Source organism: Schistocerca serialis, chromosome 1 (genome assembly GCF_023864345.2).
Source record: "Schistocerca serialis cubense isolate TAMUIC-IGC-003099 chromosome 1, iqSchSeri2.2, whole genome shotgun sequence".
Lineage (NCBI taxonomy): Eukaryota > Metazoa > Arthropoda > Insecta > Orthoptera > Acrididae > Schistocerca > Schistocerca serialis.
This window is the reverse complement of record NC_064638.1, coordinates 1274380680-1274404567: the sequence shown is the minus strand read 5'-3', so window position 1 is coordinate 1274404567 and position 23888 is coordinate 1274380680. Positions and strand designations below refer to the sequence as shown.

Below are 23888 nucleotides of genomic sequence, written 5' to 3'. Positions count from 1 at the left end.
TCCCCATGCCCAAGTGCCAACACCATCATCTGAAACTGTCGCCATAAAACAGCATGAATTGAACTACTAATTGCTCCCCCTTCCCTCCACTCTCTTCATCTGACCCACTTCCACAGTGATTTCTTCTTGTTTCAAAACAAGAAGAAATGGTACACAGGGAAAACATTTTATTCAAATGAGACAAAGGCATATTTTACAGTGCTCAACAACTCCCAAGTTTTGGGTGGGTTAGAAATGTGGCTGGGACTTTGTAAAAAGTTGAAAAATGAAAACTAAATGGTGTCTTACTCTTAAAAGTGGTACTTGCTGAACACCCTCGTATGTATGGAAACAAGTGTGCATACTATAAATATGTTTATGCATAATCAACACTTGCTACTCCCCACATGGAGGTGGCACTGAGTTGCAGACACACACAATGAAAAAGAATGCTAGATATGTTCAGCTATCAGACTAAGTCCTTCATAAGGCATAAAAGACTCTCAAACACACAAGCACAAATCAGAAACAGGGCCACTGCTGTCTCAGGGCACAAAGGGCCTTAATGCCCAGAGACCACTGTGGCCCTGTGTATGGGAGTTGTGCTTGTGTGAATGCATATGTGTTTTCTATGTTTTGATGAAGGGCTTGGTCAATAGCTGAATGTATCTAGCATTCTTTTTCATTTTGCCTGTCTATGACCCAATGCCTTCTCCATGAGGGGGGGGGAGGGGGTGGACTAATCTATCCTTTCCATATTATTGTTATTCCGTGCTGAATGTTCCATTGTATAATCAATAACAGATATCTTAATCTTATCACATATCTCATCACACACATAGTAATAATCACACACAAAAAACGTACCCCACTCACACAATATCAAGCACAATGACACCTCTTTCAATGAAATCTTATGGAAAAGCAACCAGTCAGCAAATGCAAGAACTTTGTGATGCACAGCTGTACTACGTGAATGTGTTGCTCAAGACATTCCTGTCAAATTCAAATGCATTTCCTAAAAAAGGAACTATGGAATCTGTTTCGTTCAGCTCCCATAAAAGATTTAGTTATCTCATAAACTAACCTTGGCAGGCCTTCATCTGTTGGAATAACTTTCAAGGGATTCAGTAAGCTGCAAACCATGTCTTGTGTAGAAGGTTTCAGAGCTTTAATAGAAACCTGAAACAAGTCTGGCTCCTCAAAACCTGCCCTGTGAACAGAATAGATACACTTTAGCTGACACCATATGTGTATAACCTGCTGCATACCTTAGAACACAGAAAAAGCCAGAAAAGGTGTACACAAGCTGCTACATTTAAATTCCTTTTACCTGACACAGATTGCAAAATAACTGTGTGAAAGTCTGGTGAGTACAGAAACGGGCAAAACGGTTTAGCAGCAAAAATACACAGAGCAAAATAAGGGCTACAAGAGCACAGACATATACAAGTCAAAATCCCACCCAATCAGGAGATAGGTAACTGGAATAGGTGTGGAATAGGTGTTGAGGGTGAAATTGGTTATACCTTCCTAAATATTTTGACACTTTTAGAGAGGCACAAATAGCAAACATTAATACAAGGTTATCAAAAAGTTCAGCATCAGTTTTTGACCATATACTTACAGGTGTTGATAGGGAAAATGTATAAAGTATTTGTAAGAATCTTGGCCTTTTGGGTCATTATTGTCAGATAACAAAGTTAAGACAAGGTTTGTAAAACCTCGCAGCCAATAAATGGATCTTCTCAGAACATAAATACACACTTTTTCCTAGGGCATTGGCAAATCAAAACTGAGATAAATTAATTTTTGTGGAGAAGTATTCAAAAGCAGCCACTCCTACAGAGCAGCTAAGGAAAACAGATTGATAACTGCCGATGTTAGGAAGTCCTCCTAGGCACTTAAATTTCTTAGTTCTTGCTAAAACACTACACTAATCCACATGCCTAGATTCCTATCACGTGTATAAAAAAATAAAATAAATCATTCTATGACAAAACAACATATAATGAAGGAAATAAAAGCAAAGTAGTGTGGGATGTTACAAAACAAGAAACTGAAAAAGGCAGGCTTAAGTACAACATGCAAAGCAAAAATGGGGGTAGAATAACAAAGTCCTCAGGAATTAGCAAATTTTGTAAATGACTGTTTCTCTGGTATTGCAGTGAAACTGTGGTAAAATGTTCTAAAAGATGTGTAGCACCTACCATGACTTAATACAGCAAGCACAATGCCGTGTTTCACACAAGAGAGCTTGCAGTCAGAAAGATAATACAACAATTACAAATTAAGAAGCCAACAGGCAGAGATGAGGTTCCTGTCTCTGTACTGAAGGCATGGTTAGATCACATACAAGCCCCATTAACAAACATAATAAACGATTCCTTTAGTTCATGTATTTTTCCAAAGTAACTAATACAACATCATAATCACTGACTAATAACAGAATCCGTATTAAAGAAAGCAAACGAAACCTCAAGAATGTTCACTGTTGGACAATATGTAATGAATTAATATTGAACACAAAGAAAAAAAAAAAACAGCACATACTTCATCATTAAGAGGAACAACACCTATGTCATATTAAACATAGTCGATAAATCTATAGTTTTGTAACAAATGCACAGTTTTTAGGGATTAACATTGATTGTCAATTATGACAGAATAAACACAAAAAGACACTGGCAAAAAGAATGTCATCAGCATGTTACGCTCACAGGGTTTTAGTATTAGCTTGTAACAGCCAATGTCTTGTGGTGACATACAAAGTACTACCTAAAACATCTCAGAATTTCATTGTACCAGTCTGACTAGAGGCAGTACGACATTCTGCTGCTACTGTGGCATCATCTTTGACATGTACAGTTGCGAGTTGTAACGGCGCATGTCAGGACATATTTCAGTGCTACTGCAAATTGTGAAATGGATAGTGTGGAGTAATAAATTAATATCAAATTCTGTTTCAAGTTGAAAACTGCAGCTGAAACCCATCACATGCTAACAGAGGCATTTGGTGAGATTGCAGTGAATCAAGCAAGGATATTCTAGTAGTTCCAGCACTTCAAGACAGACTGAAAATCTGTGGAAGATGAAAACATTTTGGTCGACCATCAACATGAACAACACAGGAAATGATCATGACAGTGCATGACGTGATTCACAAAGATCAAAGGCAGGCAACTGACAATGTTCGTAACAGACTTGGGCTGTTGTATGGTACATGTCAACAAATTCCAGCCAATGAACTGAACCTCAGATGAATTGCAGTAAAGTCTACCCCTCATCTTCTAAACATCAAACAATGAAACCTCAGGATTCAGACATGCAATGAGATGGAACAGAATTCGAGTGTGTCCAGAATTCTTGGGTCTATGGTTATGACCCTGAAACAAAGCAGCAATCACCACAATGGAAAACTCCATTTTTCCTATGCCAAAAAGAGCTCAACAAGTTCACGGTGCCACCAGGACACCCCAGGACTCGACGGACAATGCGCCCTTGCTCTCACCTTCCCCCACTCGCCGACCCTTGGACTTGGACCCACCATCACCATCATTGCCCCACGACACACCCTCAGGCCCAGATATGTGCCCTGGCAGTAGTTTTCCGGAGAGCGTACCTGTTGCCTCAGAAGCCACATGGCGAGGTGCGGTTGGGAGTACACCTTCCTCTACAGCTACAGCTCCTGGCTCATCTACTTCCAGCATCCTGCCTCCCTCCCCGTTGTCATTCACAACCTCACTACACAACAACAGTGCAGCATTTCAGAGGGAGGAATGTGCTGGCTTAAGCAGTGGCCAGCACTCCGATCAGCAAAGAGGCTGCGACAAGATCGATAGTAGGCACCGGAGCAAGCAAACCTATCAGGAGACTCACAAGCAACGCGCTGCCTATGCTCTCTCAACCGCTAGTATTTAGATGGCCACCGCAGACCGGAGTGCTCAGTCAGTCATCCAGTGAGTCTAGCTCAGAGTGAGTCAGTACCTGAGGATCAGAGCAATGTACATAGTGGGACTTGAACTTCACCAGCAGTGCGGCTAACATGGACTATCACGGAAGAGCTTGTACCACAACACCTGGACTATCTTAAGTTACGGAACTTCTTGTTCTTATGAATAAACAACCCTGTTAATATGTGTGTGTAGTTTGTGTTATAGAAGAAGATACCAGCCAAACATCCTCTCCTTGCTTCCCGTGGTACAAGCCTACAGTGACAACGAGACAACACAGAAAGTACCATGGAAGTTATTCTGTGATGTTTTAAGAGATGTCCTACCATCCTGTCCCTCCTTCTTGTCAGTGTTTTCCACACATTCCCTTCCTCCCAGATTCTGCGGAGAAATTCCTCATTTCTTACCTTATCAGTCCACCCAATTTCCAACATTTTTCGTAGTACTACATCTTAAATGCTTTGATTCTCTTCTTTTCTAATTTTCCCACAGTCCACATTTCACTACCGTACAATGCTGTGCTCCAAACATACATTCTCAGAAATTTCTACCTGAAATTAAGTCCTATGCTTGATACTAGTAGACTTCTCTTGGCCAGGAACGCCCTATTTGCCAGAGTTAGTCTGCTTTTTATATCCTCCTTGCTCCATTTGTCACGAGGTATTTTGCTGCCAAGGCAGCAGTATTCATTAACTTCATCTACTTCGTGATTAACCTTGATGTCAAGTTTCTCACTGTTCTTATTTCTGCTGCTACTTATTATTTTCAAACAACGGAAAATCCGGGATGGGATGCAACTTTCCTTTTCATAGTATTGTCTCATTACTTTCATCTTTCTACAGTTTACTCTCAATCTATATTCTACACTGATTAGACTTCCATTCAACAGATCCCATAATTCTTCTTCACTTTCACTGAGGATAGAACTGTAATCAGTGAATCTTATCATTGATCTCCTTTTACCCTGAATTTTAATTCCACTGTTTAGTCTCTCTCTTTTGTCCGCCATTGCTACTGTGACGTATAGATTGAACAGTGCTGGTGAAAGACTGCATCCCTGTCTTACACCCTTGTAATCTGAGCACTTTCTTCTCGATCTTCCACTCTTATTGTTCCCTCTTGTCTGTTGTACAAATTGTATATTACCCAGCTTTCCCTGTAGCCTACCCCACTTTTCTGACACCACTGACACTGTTAAACAGTTTTTCCAGGTCAACAAGTCCTATGAATGTGCCTTGATTTTTCCTTTAGTCTTTCTTCCATCATCAACCGCAAAGTTAGAACTGGCTCTCTGTTGCCTTTACCTTTCCTAAGGCCAACCTGATCGTCATGTAACACATCCTCAATTTTCTTTTACACTCTTCTGTATACAATTGTTGTCAGCAACTTGGACACACAAGCTGTTAAGCTGACTTCATGACAGTTTTTGCACTTGTCATCTCTTGTCACCTTCACAACTCTGTGGAGGATGTTTCACCAGAAGTCAGATGGTGTATCGCCAGACACACACATTCTACACACCAATGTGAAGTCATTTTGTTGGCACTTTTCCCAACAATTTTAGAAATTCTGATGGAATGTTGTCTATCTCTTCTGCCTTATTGGATCTTAAGTCTTCCAAAGCTCTTTCAAATTATGTTTCTAGTACTGGATCCCCTGTCTCTTCTAAATCGAGTCCTGTTATTTCTTCTCTGTCATGTCATCAGCCAAATCTTCCCCCTTAGAGAGGCATTTATTGGACTCTTGCCACCTACCCAATTTCTCCTCTGCATTTAACAATGGAAATCCCATTGCACTCTTAATGTTACCACACTTGCTTTTAATTTCACCAGAGGTTGTTATGACGTATCTATAGGTTAGTCAGTCCTTCTGACCATAATTTCTTTTTTCGATTTCTTCACATGTTTTATGCAGCCATTTCACCTTAGCTTCCCTGCACTCCCTATTTATTTCATTCCTAAGTGACTTATATTTCTGTATTTCCTTGAACATTTTTGTACTTCCTTCTTCCATCAATCAAGTGAATTATTCCTACTGTTACCCATAGGTTCTCTGTAGTTACCTTCTTTGTACCGACTGTTTTCTTTGCAACTTCTGTGACTGCCCTTCCTAGAGATGCGCAGTCCTCTTGAACTGAACTGCCTACTGAGCTATTCCTTATTTTAGTATGAATAACCTCAGAGAACTTCAAGTGTAACTCTTCACTTCTTAGCACTTCTGTATCCCACTTCTTTGTGCAGTGATTCTTCCTACTACTCTCTTAAATTTCATCCTACTCTTCATCACCACTGAATTGTGATCTGAGTCTATATCTGCTCCTGGGTACGCCTTACAATCCAGTATCCGAGTTCAGAATCTCTGTCAGACCATGATGTAATCTAACTTAAATCTTCCCTATCTCCCAGCCCTTTCAATGTATACCTTCTCCTCCTGTTATTCTTAAGCTGAGTATTCACTGTCACTGGCTGAAATTTATTGCAGAACTCAATTAGTCATTCTCCTGTCTCATCCCTAGTACCAAGCCCATATTCTCCCATAACCCTTTCTTCTACTCCTTCCCTACAATCATATTACAGTCCCCTCTGACTATTAGATTTTCATCGCCCTTTACATACCGAATTACTTGTTCAATATCCTCATATACTTTCTCTATCTCATCATCTTCAGCTTGCGACATTGGCATGCACACCTGAATTATTGCTGTCGGTATTGGTTTGCTGTCACCAGTCACTGAACTATTCACAACAACTCAATCTCTGCCCTATCTTCCTATTCATAACAAATGTTGTTGTTGTTGTTGTTGTTGTTGTTGTGGTCTTCAGTCCTGAGACTGGTTTGATGCAGCTCTCCATGCTACTCTATCCTGTGCAAGCTTTTTCATCTTCCAGTACCTACTGCAACCTACATCCTTCTGAATCTGCTTAGTGTATTCATCTCTTGGTCTCCCTCTACGATTTTTACCCTCCACGCTGCCCTCCAATACTAAATTGGTGATCCCTTGATGCCTCAGAACATGTCCTACCAACCGATCCCTTCTTCTGGTCAAGTTGTGCCACAAACTTCTCTTCTCCCCAATCCTATTCAATACTTCCTCATTAGTTATGTGATCTACCCATCTAATCTTCAGCATTCTTCTGTAGCACCACATTTCGAAAGCTTCTATTCTCTTCTTGTCCAAACTATTTATCGTCCATGTTTCACTTCCATACATGGCTACACTCCATACGAATACTTTCAGAAATGACTTCCTGACACTTAAATCTATACTGGATGTTAACAAATTTCTCTTCTTCAGAAACGCTTTCCTTGCCATTGCCAGTCTACATCTTATATCATCTCTACTTCGACCATCATCAGTTATTTTGCTCCCCAAATAGCAAAACTCCTTTACTACTTTGAGTGCCTCATTTCCTAATCTAATTCCCTCAGCATCACCCGACTTAATTAGACTACATTCCATTATCCTTGTTTTGCTTTTGTTGATGTTCATCTTATATCCTCCTTTCAAGACACTGTCCATTCCATTCAACTGCTCTTCCAAGTCCTTTGCTGTCTCCGACAGAATTACAATGTCATCGGCAAACCTCAAAGTTTTTATTTCTTCTCCATGAATTTTAATACCTACTCCGAATTTTTCTTTTGTTTCCTTTACTGCTTGCTCAATATACAGATTGAACAACATCGGGGCTACATAACAAATACTACTCTCATTACACCACTGTCTGCTGCCATTGTTAATATTACCCTATACTCGTCTGATCAGAAATTGTCCTCTTTCCATGCCACTTCACTGACCACCACCCCCCCCCCCCCCCCACTATATCTAGGTTGAGCCTTAGCGTTTCCTTTTTCAGATTTTCTAGCTTCTCGACCATGTTCGAACTTCTGACATTCTGCACCCTGACTCATAGAATGTTGTCCTTTCGTTGATTATTCAATCTTTTTCTCATGGTCACCTCCCCCTTGGCAGTCCCCTCCTAGAGATCCAAGTGGGGAACTAGTCTGGAATCTTTTGCCAAAGGAGAGATCAACAAGACACTTTTTCAATTACAGGCCACATGTCCTGTCTATAATGCAGTGGTTTCCATTACCTTCTGCATCCTCATACCATTGATCACTGCTAAGTTTTCTGCCTTGAGTGGCAATTGCAATGGAAGCAGCTGTATTACTGAACCATCAGTTTAATAAATCATGGCTATAAAACACTAACATGACTAAGCTACATAATAATCATATGACTGGTAGAACATGAACTTGGGACAATTAGTTTTAATTCCAAAAAAATGCAGGAACATATGGGAAAATGCTTGCTCTGCAGCTTATCTCACAACATATACTGAAGGAGGGTAAACCTCTGTTTACAGCACTTGCAGATTTAGAGTAAGCTTTTGACAATGGTGACTGCAATACTCTCTCTGAAATTCTGAAAGTAGCTGCAATAAAATACAAGAAGCACAGTGTTATCTACAACTCATACAGAAACCAGATTGCAATAGACAGAGTCAAAGCATGTGAAAGGGAGATAATGGTTGACAAGGGAGTGAGACAGTGTTTTAGCCCATCTCCCATATTATTCATTCCTTACATTGAGTAAGTAGTAAATGAAACCATATAAAATTTTCATAGGGAATTAAAATTTAAGAAAAAGAATTAAAAACCCTTGAGGTTTGCTGATGACACTGTAATTCTGCCAGAGATGGCAAAATTCTTGAAAAATCATTTGAGTACAATGAACAATATCTTTAAAATAATTTCTATGATACAGATAAATAAAAATAGAACAAGGATAATGGAGCTTACAATATCAATTTGTCAACTCACAACTGAACTGTCACCTTTAATCCTTATCTAGACTTCAGGCTATACTACATATAAGTCAGCCACCACAACCACATTCCAACGGCGAATACAAATGTTCTACTCTTTTTCTGTTTGCGCACATATAATGTTGCGCACCACATCATCATTACGCTATGGAACAAAGTTAACATCCAGTATTGGTATGTTCATCTGGCAAACTTTAAAGCTCATAATGGCATAACCTGCATGACATTAATTGCAAAATATGCTAAACATATAGTTAATGCTGCAAGTGGGCCTGGTACATTCCCAGATACACTGCAGTAGCCAAAACACCCCATTAGTGTTGTTACATTCCAAAATCCATATATTTATATCCATATATATGGGTATATTTATGTTTGTACTGTTTGCTGTCTATGTCTAACTTCCCATCCAACAAATACGAACGTTACAAAAGACTGTGGTAATAGATTGACCCTTAGCATAGCCTACTGTTTACGTCCACAACACATCAAAATGCAGTTTGCCATATCCAACATAATTTTCACCACAAAAACTAAAACTTAAATTCAAAAAATATATGAAGTTTCATGTGTATCTATCACACACACAAAAAAAAAAAAACCCTGTTTATTTGCAGCATTGATCTCCTTCCATAAGTTACATAACGGACCCCCTACATAATTTTTACAAGGAGATCAATGACAAAAATTAACACAGCTCTCTAATATATGGAAACAGTTTATAAATGTGATTTAAGATTTAGCACTACACACGGTCTTCATTTGAATGGCCACAAGAAAATTCATAATAGTGATGTTTTTATGGTTGGCTCCAACACAACTCCAGTACCACATTCCAGTAATAACTACCATTCAAATAAGACCTGTTTTAGGTTAAAGAATGGAGAAAGTTTCAGAATAAATGTACTTTTTAATAATTTAGCTCATGTCAAACGTAACATTAAGGAAACTGTCAAAAATACAGCATATGACCTGTATTGCTTAAAAACATTTTATGAAAGTATAAGAAGCCTTTTAAATAAAAAAAAAGAACAGCTGCAACTTTTCCTTCAAGAAACAGCTGAAACACGTTCTAGAAGTTACAGAAATTAAGCAGATATATTTAAAAAGCTATAGAGTTGGTTCTGTATGACCAACTTCAAACATGGTGGGGTGGAAATTTACATGTACAATGCTCTTAGGCCACAAGTCATAGATGTAATTCAGTACTGAATTGAACAGCATTTTGAATACTGTGCTGTCAAATTAGAACTGGAAACTAAGTCCCTCATAATATTAGCAATTTACAAGGCACCTCAGGAAACATTTAGAAATTTCTTTTTCAGCTACAATCAACTGTTATAAAATTTTATATGAATAACAGTAAAATCACACTATGGAGGGATTTTAACATTAGTTTTCTTTTCAAATAATAGCAATCATAAATAGTTGGAATCATTATTGTCAACTTTCAACCTACTCTCTATGATCTCATTCCCAACAAGAGTATACAGGCACTGCAAGGCTATGATTGATAATCTGTCTCTGGACCCAGACAGATTGGTTGGTTGGTTTGTGGAATTAAAGGGACCACACTGCTACGGTCTTCGCTCCCTTTTTCCAAAATTTCAAACACCCACACAGAAGAAAAACAAACAATGGAAAAGACGACAGATGACACAGGACAAGAAAGACTTAGAGACCAGACAAAAGGAATTAAATCTCACAGAGTGTGACAGTGGTTGGCCGACCATAAGAGACAAAAAAGGGAAAACCAACCACCGAGAAACACACTAAAAGCTCAATCTAAAATCGTAGGCCAAAGGCCAGACTCAACACAAAAAAGACAAACACTTAGATTAAGTGATAAAAGCCCCCTGCTTGAATAAAATGCAAAACTAAGCCTGCCATGGCAGTGTCATCTGTTAAAAGGGCAGGGAGCATATCAGGCAGCACAAATGTCACGACGCAGTATATATCTGTGCGTCAGCCGAGTGTGGCCAATGCGGAGCCAACAAAGGACAACTGAGTCCCTACAAGTGGCTCGCATGGATGATTGCCACACAGTCGTCGTCTCGTTGATAGCACGGAGTTTATAGGGTGTGGTCAGATCGCGCCATTCAGCATCCCAAAGCGCGAAAACTTGGTGGCATAAGACTGCTAGCAAATCAGTCTCCGGGAGGCCAATGTCCAGAGTTCGTTCACGGGTGGCCTCTTTGGCCAGGCGGTCAACGTGTTCATTGCCCGGGGTGCCGACATGACCAGGGGTCCACACAAAGACCACAGAGCAGCTGCAACGGGCAAGAGTATGGAGGGACTCCTGGACAGCCATCACCAGACGAGAGCGAGGGAAACACTGGTCAACAGCTCGTAAACCGCTCAGGGAGTCGCTACAGATAACGAAGGACTCACCTGAGCAGGAGCCGATATACTCTAGGGCACGAAAGATGGCGACCAGCTCAGCAGTGAAAACGCTGCAGCCAGCTGGCAATGAGCGTTGTTCGTATTGGTCCCCTTCAGTGAGAGCATAACCGACACGACCAGCAACCATCAAACCGTCAGTGTAAACAATGCCAGAGCCCTGATATGTGGCAAGAATGGAAAGAAAGCAGCGGCAGAAGGCCTCCGGAGGGACTGAGTCCTTTGGGCCCTGTGCCAATTCGAGCTGAAGGCAAGGGTGGGGCACACACCATGGGGGTGTACGCAGGGGGGCCCGGAAAGAAGGTGGAAGAGGGAAAACCCCAAGCCCAGAGAGAAGCTCTCTAACGCGGACCGCGATTGTACAACCCGACCGGGGCCGACTTTCTGGGAGATGGACGATAGACTGAGGGAACAGGAGACGATATTTAGGATGCCCGGGCAAGCTACAAACATGTGTAGCATAAGCGGCCAGCAAACGTTGGCGCCGTAACTGCAGTGGAGGGACGCCTGCCTCCACAAGTATGATGTTCACAGGAATGGTCCGGAAAGCTCCAGTGGCAATTCAGATCCCACTGTGAAGGATTGGATCCAGCACCCGCAACGCAGAAGGGGATGCTGAACCATAAGCCAGGCTCCCATGATCCAGACGGGACTGGATTAACGCCTGGTAGAGCCGTAAGAGGGTGGATCGGTCGGCGCCCCAGCGGGTGTGGCTCAAGCATCGCAGAACATTAAGATGCCGCCAACACATCTGTTTAAGCTGCCGAATATGTGGGAGCCAAGTCAACCGGGCATCAAAAACTACACCCAAAAACCGATGTGTCTCCACCACAGCAAGAATTTCGGCGGCAAGATAAAGCCGCGGCTCAGGGTGAACTGTGCATCGCCAGCAGAAATGCATAACACAAGTCTTGGCAGCCGAAAACTGGAAGCCATGCGCTATAGCCCAAGACTGCGCCTTGTGGATAGCGCCCTGCACCTGATGTTCTGCAGCTGCAATGCCAATGGAGCTATAATAGAGGCAGAAGTCGACAGCATACAAGGAAGCTGAGACAGACGTTCCCAGCACCGCAGTGAGCCCGTTAATTGCAATTAAAAACAGGCAGACACTTAAGACAGGTACCTGTGGTACCCCGTTTTCCTGACTTAGGGGGGGGGGGGGGGGGGCGGAGGGGAACTATGGGAGGCCGCGACTTGCATGCGGAAGGTATGACACAACAGAAAATTTCGTATGAAAATCGGCAGCGGACCTCGAAGACCCCAACCATGAAGCGTAGAGAGGATGTGATGGCACCATGTCATATCGTACGCCTTCTGCATGTCAAAAAAGACAGCGACAAGATGCTGATGGCGGGCAAAGGCCGTACGGATGGCTGACTCCAGGCTCACCAGATTGTTGGCGGCAGAGAGGCCTTTACGGAACCCACCCTGAGACAGAGCCAGAAGGTCCCAAGATTCGAGTACCCAACTCAACTGCCGGCTCACCATGCATTCGAGCAACTTGCAAAGAACTTAGGTGAGGCTAATGGGGCGGTAGCTGTCCACCTCCAATGGGTTCTCGCCAGGTTTCAAAACAGGGATAACAATGCTTTACCACCATTGCGATGGAAACTCACCCTCGACCCAGATATGGTTGTAAAGGTCGAGGAGGCATCGCTGGCAGTCCACGGAGAGGTGTTTCAGCACCTGACAGTGGATGTGATCTGGCCCGGGAGCTGTATCAGGGCAAGCGGCTAGGGCACTGTGGAATTCCCACTCACTGAATGGAACATTGTAAGATTCAGGATAGCAGGTGTGAAATGAAAGGCTCCGACGTTCCAACCGCTCTTTCAGGGAGCGGAAGGCCAGTGGGTAATTCACAGAAGCGGAACACAGAAAAATGGTCTGCTAAGCAGTTTGCAATTATGTCGGAGTCAGTACAAACTGCTCCATTCAGTGACAGGACAGGGACACTGACAGGGGTCCGATAGCCATAGACGCACCTAATCTTGGCCCAAACCTGTGATGGAGAGATACGGAAGCCAATGGTGGAGACATACCGTTCCCAGCACTCCTGCTTGCGTTGGTGAATGATGCGGTGGGCCCGCGTACGGACCCGTTTAAAGGCGATGAGGTTTTCTAATGAGGGATACCGCTTGTGACGCTGGAGCGCCCGCTGACGATCCTTAATTGCCTCGGTGATCACAGGCGACCACCAAGGCACAGTCCTCCGCCGAGGGGACTCGGAAGAACGGGGAATGGCAGATTCTGCGGCAATAACGATGCCAGAGGTGACCGAGTAAACCACCGCATCAATGGCTTCATTAAAAAGAGGATCAATAGCAGCAATAGAGGAGAACAAGTCCCAGTCAGCCTTATTCATAGCCCATCTGCTAGGGCGCCCAGAAGAATGATGCTGTGGCAGTGACAGAAAGATCGGAAAGTGGTCACTACCACACAAGTCGTCATGCACACTCCATTGGACAGACGGTTAGAGGCTAGGGCTGCAGATAGAAAGGTCCATGGCGGAGTACATGCCATGCGCCACACTGAAATGTGTGAAGGCACCATCGTTTAAAAGGGAGAGGTCAAGTTGGGCCAATACATTCTCAATGGAGACACCTCGACCTGTCGCCACTGACCCACCCCACAGAGGGTTTGGGCGTTGAATTCGCCCAATAACAGGAAAGGTGGCGGCAATTGGGCTATCAGCGCAGCCTGGACATGCTGCGAGATATCACCATCCGGTGGAAGATACAGACTGCAGACAGTAACAGCCTGATGAGTCCACGCCCGAACTGCGACAGTCTTTAAGGGTGTATGTAGACGGACAGATTCACTGTGAAGAGAGTGAAGGACATAGATGCAGACGCCACCAGATACCCTTTCATAAGCCACCCAGTTCTTATAACAACTCCGATAGCCACAGAGGGTAGGGGGTTTGGATTGCTGGAAACCAAGTTTCTTGAAGAGCAATGCAGAGGAAAGGGTGAAAGCTGAGAAGTTGTCGGAGCTCAGCAAGATGGTGGAAGAAACCACTGCAGTTCCACCCAATTGAGCACCTGTGCAAGTGCTATCCATGGTGTCTGGGGGATCAGCGAGATCGAGGTCCTCAGCAGACACCAGGACCTCCACCTCATCCTCAGACGCAGAGCTCGAAGGTTGCGGTGGGGTGGGTGCTATCGCAAGTTCTTTGGCCTTAGAGGTCTATCTTTTGAACATCTCTTGCTGAACCTTGGGTTTCACCCACTGGGAGGGCTTGACCGATCAAGTCTCTGGGAAGGAGGAGGATCACGAAGCCCTACGACCAGCCGCTTGTGGGCACTTACGCAGCTGTCGGGCGTCATCCTTCCCGCTGGTGGAAACCTGAGAAGGGAGGGACCCAAGGGACCCCTTGCGAGCGAGAGGAGCCACAGAAATTGGACGCTTCTCCGCCTTAGAAGCGGGGACGGACGTCCCAGATGGGTGGGAGGGTCTTGCTACCGAGGTAGGTGGCGCAGGTGCAACAGGGTGGGTAGAGCCCCCCACTAGCAAGGGGGCATGTGGAGTTGTACGGCTCAGCGATTCAGCTGGAATTCTCGGAACTGATGGTTGTCGTAGCAGCGACATATGAAGATGTTATTCTCACAGGATGTAGTCGGTCATATTTCCTCTTAGCCTCACTATAGGTCAGTCGGTCCAGGGTCTTATATTCCATGATTTTTCGCTATTTCTGTAAGATCCTGCAGTCTGGCGAGCAAGGTGAATGATGCTCTCCACAGTTGACACAGATGGGAGGCGGGGCACATGGAGTATTGGGATGTGATGGGCGTCTGCAATCTCGACATGTGGGGCTGGAAGTACAGTGCGAAGTCATATGGCCGAACTTCCAGTACTTGAAGCACCGGATTGGGGGAGGGATATAGGGCTTGACATCACACCGGTAGACCATCACCTTGACCTTCTCCAGTAATTTATCACCCTCGAAGGCCAAGTGAAGGTACCGGTAGCAACCTGATTATCCCTCGGACCCCAATGAACGTGCCGGACGAAATGCACACCTCGATGCTCTAAGTTGGCATGCACCTCATCATCAGACTGCAAAAGTAGGTCCCTATGGAAAATAATACCCTGGACCATATTTAAACTCTCATGTGGTGTGATGATAATGTTAACATCGCCCAACTTGTCACAAGCAAGTAACCTTCATGACTGGGCAGAGGATGCCGTTTTTATCAAAACTGATCCACAGTGCATTTTGGACAAGCCTTCCACCTCCCCAAACTTGTCCTCTAAATGCTCTACGAAGAACTGAGGCTTCGTGGACATGAAAGACTCCACATCAGCTCTCGCACAAACTAGGAACCGGGGCTAATAACTGTTGCTGCCATCCTGAGACATACGCTCCTCCAACGGTGTGGCCAGGGAGGGGAACGTTTTCGGATCGTATTTCTGAGCATTAAATTGAGCCAAGAACACTTAGAGACTGCTGGCAGCTGGCCACCAGCGAGAGATGATGTACCACGCTTCATTGCGGGTCATCCGCCCTGATCCCACCAACTCTGATCAAGAGCCCTCCCCACGGGCGCCACCCAGCCTCAGAAAGGGCCACCTGGCAGGATGGCCATTGCCAGGAGTCCCAATGCCACACGGAGATAGGCATCTACTCCTTGGCATATGTGGGGAGTTAACAGCGCAAGCATCAGCAGAGCGATCCCTGTGTTGTCAGGGGGCTACAACCAACAGGGTACATGGCGGCCCCACCACAACAGACTGGCTACCGTGCTGGATCTTAGGTGCAAAAATGTCCGAGGTCGTCATCTCAGCAAAAGCAACACTGCACAGTGCATAGTGGTAATCGCACCCAGGAAGGTATCCTCACCCAAGAGATGGAAAACGAGCAGGACAGCATTGCGGCGACGAGAAAGCCGGCTAAAGGTCTCAACGCACAACAGATACAGTGCACCATGTAAGGTGCCCTTCCCCAATTGGCTCGCTCTTTGGAAGAATTTAGAAACATGGAGGTCAAACCCGAGAGGGGACCATCACATAAGACCGAAACTTTTGAGACTCCTTTTAGTCGCCTCTTACGACAGGCAGGAATACCGTGAACCTATTCTTACCCCCGAACCCGCAGGGGGGCCAGACAGATTACAGTGAAGTAAAAACACAGGGTTTTAATAAATGACCTGCCTGATCATGGTGGCCAAATAAAGTTAACCACTCACCCGTAGCTGGCTGATTTGTGATACATAAAAATACGCTTTAGTAGGGAGCACATTGTGCTCATGTGGGAGCGATTTAGATGCTTGTAAAACAATAAACTGGTAGCTAAGATCACAGGAATTCTTTTTATTCCACTTAATATTGGTTTTGGTTCGGTGATCGCCACGTACACCACAGAAGAGTGTCTTTTACGACTACATAAGTATATTGGTCAACATTAGATGACATAACTTTTTGATATTGGTTTTGTTACACGACTGTGGTTCATTTACATGAGGCTGCCACATAGTTGTACTTCTTATATTAATTGGTTTTTAAGACCAAAACCCATAGGCTCATACGCAATGTGTATTTTATCGGTATGTTGTTTTTTTTGTTTCTTTAAATATAAGACCAGACAGATATGAATTTGTGTAACTCTGCAGTGTTCTTAAATTTGTGTATGAGTTTTGTAGGTTTTATATATGACCAGACAGTTGTGCACTGGTGTAACTCGACAGTCCCAGAAAATTTGCATTTCTTTTCGGTATGTTTTATATGTAACCAGGCAGATGTGCATTTGATATGATCGAAAAAATCTGCGCTCATACGGAAGGTGTGTTTTATTGGTATTTTTATATATGACCAGACGGGTATGCACTGTGTAACCCTGTAATGTTCTTAAAATTTGTATATACTCTCGGTAGATTTTATAAGTATCACCAGACTGATGTGCTGTGTATAACCCTGCAGATCCCATAAAATATCTACGTATGCTCATATCTTATTACGTGTATGACCAAACAGATATACATTTTTGTAATTCTGTAGTTCTCATGAAATTTTCATTTGCTTTACGATATGTCGTATATGTGACCAGGCAGATGGGCAATTGCGTAGGTCTGCAGCTTTCACAAGTTTTGTATATGTTTACAAGATACAGTAATCTCTAGAATCATGTACAAGCCCCAATGACGCAGTGTTACCGCACACCCAGAGCCTGTTATGATGCAAGCTGTGACATTCATTGGCGCCTCTTCTGCTAGCGCCATCTCGCAACGCGGCCTGTAGCGTAAGAACAGAGCCAAAGTTGCGGTAGTACCTAGCTTGGGCTTGTATGTGATGGAGACACTTAACATTTATAATGTCATCTCTCTTGGACGCCTATGGGCTACTTACAACAATTTGTGTAAGGCCTGCATGTTATAGGCAACTATTAATATCGCCATGGTTTGCCTTGATGTTGTAACCTGTATGTGTCCTAAGGTATGTAACTAAATTTATGTCTGACTGTCTTCACTGCATTTCTTAGACGTTTTAGTACAACAACAGGCAGACCGAAATCTTGGCCACTCTGTATACCGTAAGCCGACGCATACAGATTTATACCTGAATGCACAGAGTTTCCATAATCCTGCTCAGAAAAAGAGCCATTTTGAACACGTTGGTATATAGAGCAAAAACTTTTTCTGACAAGGACCACCATCTGAAGTACGTGTTCCAAAAGAATGGCTATGGTGCACGCGATATAAAGGCAGCATTCTCCAAAAAATAAATAAATAAATAAAAAAGGAAGCGTGAAAATGCTGCACACTCACAGGATGAAACACCGATTGTGGCTCTTCCTTTTTGTGGTGCGATTTCCAGCAAAATAGGAAGAGTCCTGCATAGACGAGGTGTAAGACCGATTTTTAGTCCTCCTAAGAAAATTAAGTATATGATGTGCCTTGTTAAGGGCCCCAGGGTCCCTGGAGTTTATAATACCCCCTGTGAGTGTCTAAGCAATATACAGATCAGACCATTCGTACCGTTTCCGACCGCTGTGCAGAACACCAACGCCATATAAAAAAGAGAGAACTGGAGTAATCGACAATTGCAGAGCACAACTTCACGAACAAACATAAAACATTGCTTGATGAAACAAAAATTCTGCCCCATGCCTCCCCACGTACTGGGATTCTATTATTAAGGAAGCTGTTGAAATAAGAATGAGCCAAAAGAACTTTAACCGCAATAACGGATACTATCTGAGCTGCGCATGGAAACGAGTGTTTGATGCAGAGAAGCAGCGGAGATGTTAATTCCAAGGTTTACGTTCCAACGGAAGTGGTGGCGCCACCAGCGCACACATTGACACCGTCTGTGACAGCAGTATATAATCGCCGACCAATCAGAAGCCATCCACGGGTTATTAAAAAAAAAGGCTACCACAGCAGCAGTGAAGACAGTCAGTTGCTCATGATGATGATGATGATGATGATGATGATGGAGATGATCGTCAAAAACTCGAGATTTTATCCAGAATTGACACTGCAAGAAAACCTAGAATCCAGAATGAGATTTTCACTCTGCAGCAGAGTGTGCACTGATATGAAACTTCCTGGCAGATTAAAACTGTGTGCCCGGCCGAGACTTGAACTCGGGACCTTTGCCTTTCTTTCAGGAGTGCTAGTTCTGCAAGGTTCGCAGGAGAGCTTCTGTAAAGTTTGGAAGGTAGGAGACGAGGTACTGGCAGAAGTAAAGCTGTGAGGACCGGCCGTGAGTCGTGCTTGGGTAGCTCAGTTGGTAGAGCACTTGCCTGCGAAAGACAAAGGTCCCAAGTTCGAGTCTCAGTCGGGCACACAGTTTTAATCTGCCAGGAAGTTTCAAAACCTAGAATGTTTTACATACTTGTTTAAGATGTTTGAAACACAATGTGCACTTGTTACCAATGCCTCATTTATTTTTAGAGCTACGTGTTCCTCTTCCTTTCTGGTCCTACCTGCCTCTGCCTTGACTATATTCGATACAGTTTTTATTTTGTTGCCAGATGTAACTATCTTTTTCTCATAATAAAGCTGCTTATATTTCTGTATTACTTGCTTCAATACTTTGCTGCATTCTTTGTAATGCATTACAATGTTAATGAGAGAGCTGTTCTCAGACACAAGATACAGTTTCCTTTTTGTGTCACATAATACCTCTATTCCTTCTGCAATAAACGGGTTATTTTTAGACTTCTGCTTGATCTGATTTACCTTTAGGGAAAACAATTTCAAATGAGAAAGTAAGTTTATTAATGAATGCTCTGTATATTCTATTTAAGTCAGAAGAATTGTAAACTTCTATCCATGTCTTTTGAGCAGTTTCCAAACATTCTTTTTGGTTGATTTATTATCCTCCTGTACTCAGATTTACTAGATCTTATATCCCGATAAGTTTCAATATTTAACATATATTGCTGCATGGCACGATCAGATACAAGCCAAGCAGCAAAATTGCGTCCCAACAAATACTGCAAAATTCTAACTTGTGTAAGCAGGAAGGCCAAACACATCCATTACACACAAAAAAATTGGCGAGTAAAACAATACAGTAGAAACTATATGGAACATCATAAACAGTGAGCCAAATTGGAATATAAAATCACAAAAAACTGTCCTCTGGTAATGATACAGACTACGATAATCAAAAAGTTGCAGCTTCAGATTTCAGGCTCTGCAACTCCCACAAAAGTACACAATGGAGTTACTGAGTCAAAAGTATACAATAAGCTTCCCATCAATACTTTAAAAAAAAAGGGAAGTTAACTATATACTGAGATTCAAAAGAAAACTAAAAACTTCCCTCATAGATAAAACTTTATAAAAAGAATAAATTCTTAGAATTCAAAGTTATCCTTTGGTGTAAGGAAAAAAGTAAAACAGTTAAGCAAAAACATGATCTAGAAGGAAAGAAAAAGTATGTACTTTTATTTACACCGTAAAGACAAATCTTGTATTTTAACTTAATTTGCAACCAGAACCAGTTCAAGAACATTTTTCCTTACGAGCACATATCATTTGGTACCCATCACCCATTCTTTCACTTCTCCTTACATCAGTTGCCTTGCACTCGTGGTAGGCTCTTTAAAAATAACTCTAAATCTTGTGAGCGTGGAAATGGGTTGTTATTGCTAATAATTATGCTACACCATTGTACAAATTTGGCACTAAGAGCATCTCTCTCACCTCAGTTTGGCTTGGCGCCAAAGCAGTCGTTTAAGCCTCAAACCGGCCATTAATATGATGACAAAATGTGAATTTATCTATGTCACTATGATAAAAATATGTACTTTCATTTATACTACATTCGTAAATATTCATTTAAACTTGCACCAGTAGCCTGCGGGTTGTAATATTATATGCCCTCACAGTGTACGTAAAATAGTACATAGATGATATGAAAGTCACATAATATTGTATTATTTCATGTAATTGGCCTAGATTGCTAATATGCCACTTGTACAGTAGATAGTCAAGAGAACCAAATAAAGTCAAATAACCTATCTTGATATTTCCCACCAGGACTCAAACATGGATGCTTGCCTTTCAAGGACAATGATCTTACCACCACATAATTTAATCTCTAAATATTTGAGTCAGGCATACTTTAAAATATGTACGTACCACAAACCTCAAACAAAGAGCTACATATTTTATCTGTGGTTAGTATTTCTCTGTATCCTGCAATGAGAATTTGCTCTGCCCACATTAAAAAAAATTAAAAAAATTACAAGGGGACAGAATTTGAACTAATAGGTATCAATGAAATATTTAAAATACCATCATCCACAAACGAATTTCGTAAATGGAATTAAAATGTCACAGCAGAGCTAAAATGATAAAGATATAAATTTTGCAAATGAAAACTTACAATCAATTCTTTTGTACACGTGAGCTGTATGAAGCAAATTATTGGCTTACTTTGGAGAAACTAAAGACATTATATTTTAAATATGTTTTCTTAATAATCTCCATAGGGACTTACTGCACTACTAACAATGAAGAAGTACCATCTGAGTGAGTTCTGATAGGACATCTTTAACTTCATACAATTTTAGACTCAAACACGCAGAGTATGTTGCTTTACTGCTAAATTTGACAACCACTTGAGAGAGAGAGAGAGAGAGAGAGAGAATATATATACTTCCGACTACAGGCTTAAGGGTTAACGGAGGACACAGAGTGTCATCTCAGTCAGAGCATCATTGACAGGTGCAGATGTAGCTTCAGGTGTGCCCCATGGAAGTGTGCTGGAACACTTGCTGTTCATGTTTTATATTAATGACCATCCAGACAATATCAACAGTAACCTCAGACGTTTGGAAGATGATGCTTTTATCTATAATGAAGTGTTGTCTGAAAGAACCTGCATAAATTTTCCGTCAAATCTTAAGATTTCGAAGTGATTCAAGTAGTGGCGATTTGTTCTAAATGTTCTGGAATGTAAAACTGTGCACTTCACAAAACGAAAAACGTATCGCATCAACGTAATATCAGTGAGTCGCTGTTGGAATCTGTGAACTCAAAAAAATATCTGGCTGTAACACTTGTAGGTTGTGATTGGTAGGCTGGTGTTCGTCGGTTTATTGTAGAATATGGGGGAAATGCAATCAATCTACGAAGGATATACCTTACAGATCACTCGTGCTACCTATCTGTAATATTGCTCAAGTGCTGAGGCTCATTCCAAGTAGGCCTAACAACGTACACTGAGAAGGGCTGCACGAACGGTCATAGGTTGGTTTGATCCGTGGGAAAGTGTCACAGAGATGCTGATGAAAGTAAACGGGCAAACTCTTTAAAGTAGACGTAAACTACCCCAGAAACGCCTATTTACATAGTTTCAAGAATTTGCTTTAACTGACGACTTAACGAATGTACTGCAACATCCTATGTATCGCACTAATTGGAATTGCGAGGACAATGTTAGATTAATTACAGCAAGCATGGAGATAATTCAACAATCAGTTTTCCGCCCTCCACAATCACATGAAATGGAATAAATATTCTTAATACCTGATACAATGGGACGCACCGCTGTCGAGCACTTCACAGTGGTTTGCAGAGTTTAAATGTAGATATCAAATTTTTCGTTCCTTTTTAAATACTCGTGTGATGTATATTTTAAAGAATAACATAAAAAACAAACATGACCGAACATAAGAGGACTAAATGTTATTAGGAATAAAAGACAACTGTTATATTACAATCATTGTGCAACTCAAAAGTAACTTACATAGCTCCAAAAGCGACCTGTGTCCAAAATATTTAGAGTTATCTTTCGACATTAAAGTTATAATTAAGGTATAAATAAGGTTATGTTGATGCCATTTATAACTACATTTTGCAAATCAACAGGTGACAGGACGCACAGACTATTCACACAACCAGCCAAATAACGACTTTGCTGCCTGGGAAGTCGATACCCAAGAGGTTAAAATCTATGGATGTCGTGAAGTGACGTGATCGGCTTCTGTACTTAGCAGGCATCGGAGTTTTTAACGGGAAAAACAAGACCACCACTGTTTCGTCATATCATCAAAGTGGCGTGCGCTAACGTAAAATGACAGTTTTGAAATCCAATCTATATGGATTTTATTTATGGACTTACGAAACGTAAAAAAAAATATCGTAAAAAGAGTAGTGTGTACACAACCTTGACATGCTAATAAGTGGAAAGTTGTACACAATGTTTAATTAACCTCAACACGCTTACAAGACAATTTTCAATATTTCTCAATAAGTATTAAAACTTTTGATGAATCATTTACATTTAACTTGATTAAAATATTAAAATATAAACATGAGAGTGTCTGACCCAACTGAACATAAATTTTCCCAACTTAAAAATATCATTCCACTGATACCTTCCCATCCTTTTTTATTTTCATGTTTCCAAAATAATCCTTCAAAATTCTGTCGAGAAGTGCTGGGTTTTATCCCATCTCTTCTATAGGAATTGCGTCAGCTATATCGACTTCGTGCACTGTCACGTTGTGCGAAGACGTTGATGCCAGTTTGCGCATCACCGTGTCGATAGTCGGAAACCAAATGCGGAGCGGAGAATGCACAGAGATGGACAATTTTGTCATCGGTGCGTGCGCGTCTATGAAAACCTAGCGGCACAGTGTGACTAAGGCCGGTATTACACTATCAAATTTCTTTGTCCAAAATCTTTGTCAAAGATATTTGATGGTGTAATAGGTACTTTGCTTCGACCATAGATACTAATAGACTGGGCAAACAGAGCAGCGGCTATACCATGGAGGTAGCTATACATCTGGCGTGGCTGCAACATAGAATCACGTGACTGTTGGCAGAACGTCGGTTGGAGTTCAAGGCAGCATTCTGATTCCTGATTTCACTTCCAGTATTTCTCAGTGGATTTCCTGCTAACTTCACCACATTAAATGTAGCTTATGTAAACACAGCTAGAATTGATAAATTATTGCGTAACCGCTGTACAAATTTAGTTTTACAGCCATTACCTCACAATGAACTTTGTGAACTCCTGAAACACTTTCGATGTTCGGCAATATATTCGCCGCGAATATTTCAGTGTTACCAATTATGAGATGCATTCTCTACTAACAATATGCGTTATGCACTGCATAAAACGTAAATATTGCATGTGTGTGTTTTAATGCCTTGGTTGTAGAAAGTGTTATAGACTTCATAAATCGGCATAAACAACGAAACCTGTAACGTAAACACTCGTGTTCATATCGAATGTAACGAACTTAATTGTGTCGTTCACCCACAAA

At 42.0% G+C, this 23888-nt stretch overlaps 1 protein-coding gene across 1 annotated transcript in view; it reads right to left on the bottom strand.

Moving 5' to 3' along the window:
- Window positions 1-22516, bottom strand: part of LOC126419555 (myeloid differentiation primary response protein MyD88) — a 112559-nt gene extending 90043 nt beyond the window's left edge. The window contains exons 1-2 of the mRNA XM_050086747.1: window positions 22361-22516; window positions 1067-1192 (exon numbers count right to left, since the gene is read on the bottom strand). Coding sequence (XP_049942704.1) covers window positions 1067-1192; window positions 22361-22362 — 128 coding nt within the window. The 5' untranslated portion in view covers window positions 22363-22516. The remainder of the gene's footprint in view (window positions 1-1066; window positions 1193-22360) is intronic.
- Window positions 22517-23888: the final 1372 nt, after the last annotated feature.